Source organism: Vulpes lagopus, chromosome 7, assembly GCF_018345385.1.
Source record: "Vulpes lagopus strain Blue_001 chromosome 7, ASM1834538v1, whole genome shotgun sequence".
NCBI classification, from domain to species: Eukaryota; Metazoa; Chordata; class Mammalia; order Carnivora; family Canidae; genus Vulpes; species Vulpes lagopus.
In genome coordinates, this window is record NC_054830.1 from 82,670,925 (window position 1) to 82,681,751 (window position 10,827).

Sequence of the window (10,827 nt, forward strand, 5' to 3'; positions counted from 1 at the left end):
ACTCTGCTTTGCGTTATCCTTTCTTTTTTTATTTTATTTATTTATTTATTTTTAATTTTTTTTATCCTTTCTTTTTTTTAAATTAAATTTATTAGAGAGAGAGAGATAGCACAAGCAAGGGGGAGGGGCAGAAGCAGGCTCCCTGCTGAGCAGGGAGCCCTACAGGGGCTTGATCCCAGGACCCTGGGATCACGACCTGAATGGAAGGCAGATGCTTAAACGACTGAGCCACCCAGGCACCCCATCATTTTCCTTTCTTTGCAGATGGTAATGAAACTCTGGTTTTTAAAAATCTTGTTCCTTTTCTCTTCCCTTTGGACATAAAGCTTGTGCAGAAGGCCTGATAAGTGCTACCTTGCCTGCAGGGCACATTTCTCAGAGCATTAGAGGCTTGAGCAATATAGGCTTCTGGAGTTGAGGGAGGCATCCCAAAGACCGTATGTCCCTGCCTATAATTCCCTGCTCTACCTCTCTGGGTAATCTCATGCTCTCTCTTTGCCTCACCACCTCTGCCATGTTGATGCCTCAAATATATACATTCAGTCCATTACTCTCCCTGAGTTTTCTACCCATAATATCTACCTTGACCTGTGGATCTTCCACAAGCAACTTAATCTGTGTTTCAATCAGAAATCATCCCTTCATCTGCTATTTAACTTCAAATTATGTCATCATGTGTGTTTCTCATTTTGGTTAATGGCTATTACCAAATTAGAAGTCTTGATATATGTCTCCCTTGACTCCCTTGTCATTTCCCTGATATAGTCAGCAATTAAGTCTGTCTTCACAGTTTCTTCTGGATCTTCTTTCTTTCCATTCCCTTTGCCCTGCCTTTGTTTCGGGTCTTATCTCTCTCCCAAATTTCTTGTCTCTTTTCCTTCTACTGATACTCTGTGTGGCCATAAAGGTTGTTTTCTTTGCTTTCTCTTTTTAAAAATTTACTTATTTATTTTGGAGAGAGTGAGCACGTGGAGGAAGTGGTGAGCAGGGTGGGTGAGTGAGGAGGGGTAGAGGGAGAGCATCTCAAGAACCCAATGCAGAGCTCCATCTCACAGCTCCAAGATCATGACCTGAGCTGAAATCAAGAGTTGAAGCTTAACCGACTGAGCCACTCAGGTGCCCCTAAAAGTTGTTTTCGAAAGAAAACCAGTTCCTTCACTGTGTGCAGGTTGTGTATTGCACAGAGTACCACATTCACACTTTAGACACTGGAGGGTTGTATATTTATAATGACAATCTTCTGGTAGGGAGCAGTAAACTATATTGTTCTAATATTGGTATGTTATATACATGATTAAGGAGGGAAACCTTCTAATACACTTAAAGATGCCTATGGACTGAAGAATATCCTCTATTCTTATGTCCTTGATTCTCTGCCAGGCAAACTTCTCATGCTTTAAAACTCAGCATAAATATCCCTTCCTCATTAAGCTGTTTTTGATATTCCTTACCAGAGTCAGTCATTCCTTTCCCTGGGCTTTGCCGTATCTGGTTAATCCCTTTTTATGGTGCTTATCACATTATATTGTAATAATTGATATATGAGTCTATTTGCCCCAATATACTCTAGGCCCCTCAAGGATAGGGACAATGTTTAATTATTCTTTTATCCTTGGCATGTAGGCTAATGGCCAGCACATAGAGTATATCAATAAGCATAAGTATTTGATTGCTTAGCATGATTTAGGCACAGAGGTAAATACATACATTATCTTATTTAATTCTCACAACAGCCTCATGAGTCCTGTCATCATCATGTTTTACAGGTGAGAAAATTGAGACCTAAGTGAAGTCATCTTGGCCACAAGGTGAACAGGTGGTAGATGGCATGTGTGGTGGTGCTGGGGTGTGGCCCTGGAAGACTTGTGCTAAGCTTTCCAGTGATTCTCTTTTGATTTTTCTCCCAGAGTAATGATGCGGATGTGCTGGTTGGTGAGACAGGATAACCAGCACCAACGAATCAAACTTCCACATTTGGAAGCAGTCATGGTCGGGCGTGGCCCAGAGACCAAGATCATTGACAAGAAGTGTTCTCGACAGCAAGGTAATTGGTCATAGCAATGTGCAGATTACTGTGTTTTGTTCCTCAGGATAATGATAACCAAAGATGCACATTTCCTGGATGCTATTGGTAGAAACTTTCTGTCTGCCATGAACAAAACTCAGGAACTGAGCTCTTTTAGCTAATATCAGGGCCTCATTCACCCTTGATTCTACCCTCTGGAAATAGCTAATGTTGGGAATAGGCAAGTTCCATCCTGTTACATACAGAGTGGTGGGCATGAATCCTGAACCCTGCTTTGCCCAGGGAGATTCCTCATTGAGCAGTGAGACAGTTGAATTCTGGGGTCTCCAGCCTGAAACCATGTCTGAGAAGTGATGGGATAGTTTCCTCTTTTACATAATACCTTACACAGAAGGGGTTATTTTTATAAGACAATGGCATCTAGCTCTTGATTGGAGCCCGATGTGGGATTCGATCCCAGGACCCTGGGATCACGCCCTGAGCCGAAGGCAGACGCTCAACAGCTGAGCCACTCAGGCGTCCCTCTGTTGGACATTTTATGGAAGGATTTTGAGCCCAGCCACCTGCATAACAGGTGATTTTGCTCATAGGCCTTTGAGGAAACCCCTGTCAGGTTGCCTCCTGAAGTGAGGCTTCATTGTCCTGTAGGTAGAATATGAGCAAGTGCTTGGCTCTTTGTGGCATTTAGATTTAACTTTTTAAAATCTCTTTCAGTACAGTTGAAAGCAGAATGTAACAAAGGATATGTCAAGGTAAAGCAGGTACGTGTGTTTGTAATTTGGATTTCCATTTTATACTTGATGATTTTCTTATGCTGTTGATTTTAGAGTATTTTCTTCTATAGACAATAAAAGCTTCTCTGTCATGTGTGGAAGTGATGGGGTAATATGAGTGAACATTAAGCATGATGCCTAGCATGCTATAAATGGTTAACATAGCAGTGGCTATGCTGCTAATGGAATTATTGCTTATCATTGTAATTATTTTCTGATTATTCTATAGGTAGGGGTCAATCCCACCAGCATTGACTCAGTCATAATTGGGAAGGACCAAGAGGCGAAGCTGCAGCCTGGCCAGGTTCTCCACATGGTGAATGAACTTTATCCATATATTGTAGAATTTGAGGAGGAGGCAGAGAGCCCTGGCCTGGAAACACACAGGAAGAGAAAGAGGTCAGGCAACAGTGATTCTATAGAAAGGGATGCTGCCCAGGAAGCTGAGTCCAGCACAGGACTGGAACCTGGGAGTGACTCTAGCCAATGCTCTGTGCCCCTAAAGAAGGGGAAGGATGCACCTACCAAAAAGGTGAGGGTGGTGTGCTTGATAGATGATGTGGGGATTAAACGAGATATAAGGACTGCTTGATTGTTTTGTACACTATAAAGCCCAGATATGTGTAAAGGGTTATTAACCATGACGAGGATTATTAACCATGATGAAAGAGTCATTTGTTTGTGTCACTAATCACTTGGGTGAATGTCCCTTCTTGTACTTTTCTCTTGAATTCCTGAGGTAAAAAAAAAAAAAAAAAAAGAATTCCTGAGGTAAGCCACTTGAAGGTAGGGAGATAATGATGGTATACTTAACATTCAGCTGCTAAAATAGGTCAGTCATATGTTTATCTGTAGAAGGTTAGCATTGGAACACTGTTCATAGACATGTGATTTGAGTACTGATGTCAAAGTGGAAATGTAGTTAGGCTGTAGATGGAGTGGGAAAGCAGGAAGAAAATGCAGTTCACACTGGCATTTCCAGCCTTCCCCTAGACACACAGCTCTGAATCCTGTATAGGAAGAAAGTAAAGCCAGCTTAGAGTAATTATAAAGGCAAATGACTGAGTAAAGGAGATATAGCTTAATTCTTAAAAACTAATCTTTTTTTTTTAATAAAATAATTTTTTATTGGTGTTCAATTTACCAACATACAGAATAACACCCACTGCTCATCCTGTCAAGTGTCCCCCTCAGTGCCTGTCACCCACTCACCCCCACCCCCCGCCCTCCTCCCCTTCCACCACTCCTAGTTCGTTTCCCAGAGTTAGGAGTCTTTATGTTCTGTCTCCCTTTCTGATATTTCCCACACGTTTCTTCTTCCTTCCCTTCTATTCCCTTTCACTATTATTTATATTCCCCAAATGAATGAGAACATACACTTTAAAAACTAATCTTAATCCTAAGTTTGGTTGGGCTTTGCTGATGTACAATATTAACTAATACCAAATACAGCTATTAATATTTACAATTTACTTTGCCCCTTTTTGTTTCAGGAATCATTGGGCCACTGGAGTCAAGGCTTGAAAATTTCTATGCAGGATCCCAAAATGCAGGTCAGAATAAAATTTTGGCATTGAAATAAACTTCATATTTTAAGTGACTTTTCCACAGAGGTCATAATGGCAAATGAAAACAAAGGAGATCAGTCCTTCTGAATGAGGTTTGTTTTATTAGACTGTTTTGTGAGAACAAGTGGCTTTTCCCATTGTCAGTAAGTTAGCAGCTGGAATTCTTTGGAGAAGCTAAAGTTCTTCAAATGAATATCCTCTCTTCCTGTTCCTCCTGAACTGGGTGCTATTAAGGGAGATTGTGTTAACCTTACTGGAGTTTCTTTCAAGGGAGTGTCAGGTAATATGCTGTGACTGTAGTAAACTGGGCTGCCTTGAGATTAATAGTTTGGTGTCAGTCTGGGAGGATTCTTTGAGTTCTTAAATTACATCCTGGGTGACAAGGGGTCAGATCTGATAGGGCTCTTGGAATACATGATTGTGTCACATGGCCTCCTGGATTAGGATGGAGAAGGCTGCATTTGAACTAATGCTTGCACGGATGTTACATCATATCCTTAGGAATTATTTTGTACTGTGCATTTTCTGTGTATTCTTTGTAGTGTGGTGGTTGCAAACACAGACTCTGGAGTCAACTAGACCTGGTTTGGAATCCTAGACTTCCCACTTAGTTAACTATGTGACTGTGAAAGACACTCACCAGGTCTCAGCTCCCATCTGACAAAATTGGAATACTGAAATCTTTTACATAAGATTGTATTGGGAATTAAGTGAGTTAGTGAATATTATAGCACGTGGTATTCAGAAGATGTGTGGTGGATATCTGTTTCCTTCTCTTGTGCCCCTCTGCCAGGTTTACAAAGATGAGCAGGTGGTGGTGATTAAGGATAAATACCCCAAGGCTCGTTACCACTGGCTGGTCTTACCATGGGCTTCCGTTTCCAGTCTGAAGGCTGTGACCGGGGAACACCTTGAGCTCCTCAAACACATGCACACTGTGGGGGAAAAGATGATTGCAGATTTTGCTGGGTCCAGCAAACTCCGCTTCCGATTGGGTTACCATGCCATTCCCAGCATGAGGTAAGTGTTGTGTCTAGTCCTAGTGCATTCTGGTTCTGGCTAGGTGGACAGATGGATTCAGCTTGGGTGTGCTGATAGTCCCAAGGCTGCTGATAGTCCCAAGGCCCAGAGGAGTAGGGTGGGATGTTTCCAATGATGTGGGCTGAAACTTCCACCCTTCTGCCTGATTTGACATATGACTTTTTTCCCCCTATTTTTTGTGCCTGTGACTTTTACTAGATTTTTCAGAAGCATCTATAAACCCCTAGATGACTAAGGACCATTGCCCTGAAGGAGACAAACATCACTGACTTTTGTCATGACAATTCAGTAGATCTAAGATTTAAAGTAAAATGAGAAGGATGCCTGGTGGCTCAGTGGTTGAGCATCTGCCTTTGGCTTGGGGCCTGATCCCAGGGTCCTAAGATCGAGTCCCACTTTGGGGTTCCCTGCATGGAGCCTGCTTCTCCCTCTGCCTGTATCTTTGCCTCTCCCTCTGTCTCTCATGAATAAATAAATAAAATCTTTAAAAAAAAAAAATAAAATGAGAGAAAAATGTAGAGCCTGTTTGCATTTGGCTCATACCCAGAAGGATTCAGAAAGGAATAATTGAGTCTTTTTATCAGAAAGGAATAATTGAGTCTTTTTAAACAATGCAAGCAAGGCAAACCTCCATAGTTTTTTGAACTAAGCAACAAGATAAGCAGACTAATTGGATTTCAGAATTTTTTTTAAATTTATATTTGTTCATTTGTTTTTTTGGTGATAAGATATGCATAACAAAATTTACCATTTTAATTTTTTTATTTATCCTTTTTTTTTTCTTAAAATTTTATTATTTATTCATGAGAGACACAGAGAGAGGCAGAGACATAGAGGGAGAAGCAGACTTGTCATAAGGAGCCTGATGCGGGACTCAATCCCCAGACCTGGGATCACACCCTGAGCCAAAGGCAGACACTCAACTGCTAAGCCACCCACCCATTCCCCATTTTTAAATATATAGTTCATTGGTGTGAAGTTTGTTTACTTTGTTGTGCAACTGTCACCGTCATTTGCTTCTAGAACCTTTTTCATCTTCCCAAGGTATCTCCCATTTCCCCCATACTCCTTGGCAATTACCATTCTACTTTCTGTTTCTATAAATTTGACTGCCTAGGTGCTTTATATAAGTGGAATCATAGAGTATCCGGTTTTTTTTGACTAGCTTATTTCATTTAGGATAATGTCTTCAAGGCTCGACTGTGTTGTAGCATGTGTCACAATTTCTTTTGGTTATTTTTCTTTTTAACTACCCAACATTCTTCACATTTCACTCAGGTAATTATGACTTGTATTATGGGCCATTTGAACCAAATGACATTTTTGTGCCACCTTTTTTTACCCCATCAGTCCTCTTTCTTTTCTTTTCTTTTCTTTTTATTTTTTTTAAAGATTTTATTTATTTATTCATGATAGTCACAGAGAGAGAGAGAGAGGCAGAGACATAGGCAGAGGGAGAAGCAGGCTCCAAGCAGGCAGCCCAATGTGGGACTCGATCCCGGGTCTCCAGGATCGCGCCCTGGGCCAAAGGCAGGCGCTAAAACCGCTGCGCCACCCAGGGATCCCTAGACTGTGTTTTTCTGTACTAATGTGTGGCGCTTATTAAATACTTTTGTACCATAAGTAAACTTGGAAGTACATTGCAAGAAAAAAAAATTTTTTTTTCAAGATAGATAGAGTTTATGCCTTTTTTTTTTTTTTTTTTTTGCCCCCAGAATACCACAGAAGTAATCTTGCATCCTTCTCAGTATATCATATTAAGGAGTACATGATGTCAAGATGGCTTATTACTCATACTAACCTTGATCACTTTGTTAGGGTGATGTTTGCTAGGTTTCTGTACTCAGAGTTACTATTTTTCCCTTTGTAATTGATGAATGTTTTGAATAGTTAAGGACTATGTTAGTATCCTGTTTCTCCCCAAACTTTTGCCCAATGATTTTAGCATTTATTGGAAGGTCTTGCCTGCAACAGTTATTACTATGATGTTTACCTAATGGTGATTTTGTGTTTCCCTCATCCTCTTTAATTTATTAATTAGAATTTTTCTGTATGGAAGAGTTGCCTTTCTCCAATATGTAGTTAATCAGTTATTTATCAGTGTGGACTCATAGATATTTATTTTATTCTATAGGTTTTATTTATTTATTTATTTATTTATTTATTTATTTTTTTATTCTATAGGTTTTAATTTAGTCTATCACTATTTGTTTTGTTGCTCAAATTGTTCTAGTTTTAGTCCTTGGAAGCTCCTTTAGGCTGGGTCCTATATTATTTGACATTGCCCCAACATTTTTTGAGCGCTTTTTTCTGGAACAAAATGTACCAGGCTCATCCTGTGTTTTTCCTTTTCTAGCCCTGGAATGAACTTTTAATTTTATTTAGTTCCTTTTATTGGAGAATGGTATTTATAGACCCAAGACTTGAATGCTAGGTTTCTATATTGAGAGAAGTGGTTGATTCCAGGGTGTCTTTGCTCCTAGGTCCTTTTGGCATATAGAGCCAGGAAATACATACATGAATCCTAACCCACACAGATACACATACCTCCCTATTTCTTCTATACCTACTGTGTATAGAAAAACACAAGTTTATAGTAATATCTCTGGCTCCAGTTCAACTGTTCAAGGTTCATTCTTGTCTCCTCCTTTCCGTTATTGTAATTTCTTTCTCCAACAGTGAAAACTCTGGTTCTTATTAGCTTTAATAAATTCACTTACCTGTTTGATCTTAGTATATGCATAAAATAGTTGCAGAATTGCTAACTCTTAACCCTGTGAGAAAGACATTTACTCATAGTATTTATATACAGTTTTTTCCGTCTTTACAGTGTCCAAACTACTATTTTCCAAAGTTCATTTCACCAATTATTTTATTCCTGACCCATTTCAGTGTGGTTCCCTTATTCGTTTGTAATACTGTTAGGTTTATTTGGTACTGCCCATATTCCATTTTGGTTGGTTTTGATGATTTATTGGTGGAATAGGAAATATTAATGATTCTAAGAGTCAGATTCACACAAAAAGGCACAATGGGTTTAGCAAGTCCAAAAAGAGAACTCTTGGTTTTCTGCCCCAAACTTGCTTCCCCATCTCTGTAAGTGGCACCTCCAAACCACATCCAATCCATTAGGAGGTCCTATTGGTTCTATTGCAAAATATATTCCAAACACTACAGCTCTAATCAAAGGCATGATTATTCTGTAGTAGATTCCTAACTCATTTCTGTATCCATTGTTACCCTTTTTATAGTCCTTTCTCTGAGGGGCAGGCAGAGTGATCTTTTAAAAATGCAAATCAGAGACATTGTAAGCAGAATACAGTGCAGACTGCTTGTCAACCTGTAAGACTCTTTATGGTCTGGCTCCTACCTAGTCTCTGCTCCTCGGCTCCAACCATTCCAGCCATATGTATCACCTTTCTGTTCCTCAGTTGCACCAAGTTCTTTCTCATCCTAGTGTCTTTGCACTTGGCCTCCCCGCTCCCCAAAACATTCTTTCTCCAAATTTTTGCTTGCCTGACTGCTTTCTCATCTCAAATCACTGCCTGGGAGTGGCCTTCCTTGAATATTCTAGTTAACGTGGTAATTTTTACCCCCTGTGCACTCTGTGTCCCATTTCCCTGATTTATTTATTTCTTTCTTTATTTTTCTTAGCAGTGTTAATGATTTGAATTTTCTTCATTATTTATTTATTTATTTATTTATTTTTCTTAGCAGTGTTAATGATTTGAATTTTCTTCATTTATTTCTTAAAATTTGGCTTTCCTTATTAGAATATAATTTCTAGAAGGAGAGTGGCCTTTCTCATTTTGTTCACTGCTAAATTCCCAATGCTAGAATAATGCATGGCTCTAGTAGGTACTTAATGAGCATTAAATCTTCTTAAGTGAATGGTTGAATGAATTGGATTAAATGGAAACACTAGCAATATTTTCTATACCCATACTTTTACTCTTTGTCATTTTGATTAAGCCATAGTTTTTAATGGATTTAATGGTCAATTTTTTTCTCTCTCAACTAGCCATGTACACCTTCATGTGATCAGCCAGGATTTTGATTCCCCTTGCCTTAAAAACAAAAAACATTGGAATTCTTTCAATACAGAATACTTCCTAGAATCACAAGGTAAACAGTGTTCTTTAGTTTTCACATTTATTTCATTTTCTCAGCTATTCTTAATGCTTGATTTAGTTGTTTCCCTAGCTAATAGCCTGGCCTCAAAAGCCCACGTACAACTTTGTGTCCCTGTAAGTAGAGACCCATTAGAAGAAACTGGATTCTTTGGATTCAGTAGGATTGCTACTTCTTGGGGGCACATAGAAAGCTGTTATGTCAGAGTCAGAAACACATTCTATCGTAACAACAGGGGAACTTAAAAGCTTGTTCTGAGAATTATTGGAGTTGATGGATGTGAAAGCGCTCAACAGTTGTCTCTTTTGCCATCAGCTGAGTAGGAGCTTTGGGGGATGCCTCATGTCAAGAGTGGTTAATTAATAGGGGAGGGCTGGGTGTATGTAGAAGGAAGCATTTCTCAGTGTGCATACTGTGGAGCCTCAATATTGCTGGGGCATTAATTATGGCAGCTACCACTGACCAACTTGGGCTAGCCAGTGGGAAAGCACTGTGGTAATAAGCCTTTGACATAATAACATGGATTGCTTACAGTGTGTCCCAAAGGAATGTAATCATCTCAAAATCAGGTTGCTCAGATTTATAATCTGATCAAGCCCATTTTCCCCACAGTGAGTTTAACCTCAAATTTACTAGATTTAGGATATCTGGCATATTTTTATTTGGAGTCATATTTGCTTTTCTGAGGGGGTGGGTATCTTATATTGGTTTTCCAGAGCAGCTGGGCTCTAAACTTTTTCTTTGCTTGCAGCTGTGATAGAGATGGTACAGCACGCTGGCAGAGTGAGTGTCCGAGATGGGATGCCTGAGCTCTTGAAGCTGCCTCTCCGTTGTCACGAGTGCCAGCAGCTGCTGCCTTCCATTCCTCAGCTGAAAGAGCATCTCAGGAGGCACTGGCCAAAGTGATTCTTTGGAGCCTGAACTTTTGCAGCAGGTGTGGCTGTTTAGAAGGAATTCCTGGCACCTGTTCTGGATTGCTTGTGAACTTTTATTTCTTGAATTAAAACATGCAGCCTTTTTTTTTTTTTTTTAAAGAAAGTTTCTGTTCCTGAGTGGCTACAATATGGGGTGACTTGAAGTAGTTCAGGAATGGGGAATTTGGGTTTGTCATGAATGTGTTCTCTGGTGATGGTGGCTGGGACAGGCCTACCCCTCAGTCTCTAGGATTCATGTCAAGTCTGACTAATGGGGAGCAAAGCTGTGTTCAGACTGACCTAATGCAAGCTATGGAAGCAGAGGGTGGGCTATATATTTCTGTTTCATACATTTAATCCTTCCTCTGCAGAGG

At 39.9% G+C, this 10,827-nt stretch overlaps 1 protein-coding gene across 10 annotated transcripts in view; it reads left to right on the forward strand.

Moving 5' to 3' along the window:
- Positions 1 to 10,557, forward strand: part of APTX (aprataxin) — a 40,554-nt gene extending 29,997 nt beyond the window's left edge. For 4 of the 10 annotated variants that reach the window (XM_041761141.1, XM_041761142.1, XM_041761144.1 and 1 more), the window contains 8 exons: positions 1,767 to 1,808; positions 1,908 to 2,044; positions 2,741 to 2,787; positions 3,029 to 3,331; positions 4,293 to 4,352; positions 5,161 to 5,387; positions 9,430 to 9,533; positions 10,291 to 10,557. In XM_041761141.1, the coding sequence (XP_041617075.1) occupies positions 1,912 to 2,044; positions 2,741 to 2,787; positions 3,029 to 3,331; positions 4,293 to 4,352; positions 5,161 to 5,387; positions 9,430 to 9,533; positions 10,291 to 10,445 (1,029 nt within the window). In that variant the 5' untranslated portion in view covers positions 1,767 to 1,808; positions 1,908 to 1,911 and the 3' untranslated portion in view covers positions 10,446 to 10,557. Of the gene's footprint in view, positions 1 to 1,766; positions 1,817 to 1,907; positions 2,045 to 2,740; positions 2,788 to 3,028; positions 3,332 to 4,292; positions 4,353 to 5,160; positions 5,388 to 9,429; positions 9,534 to 10,290 lie in introns of those variants that run through there. The other 6 variants (XM_041761148.1, XM_041761145.1, XM_041761149.1 and 3 more) reach the window with 3 other exon arrangements.
- The last annotated feature ends 270 nt before the right edge of the window (positions 10,558 to 10,827 follow it).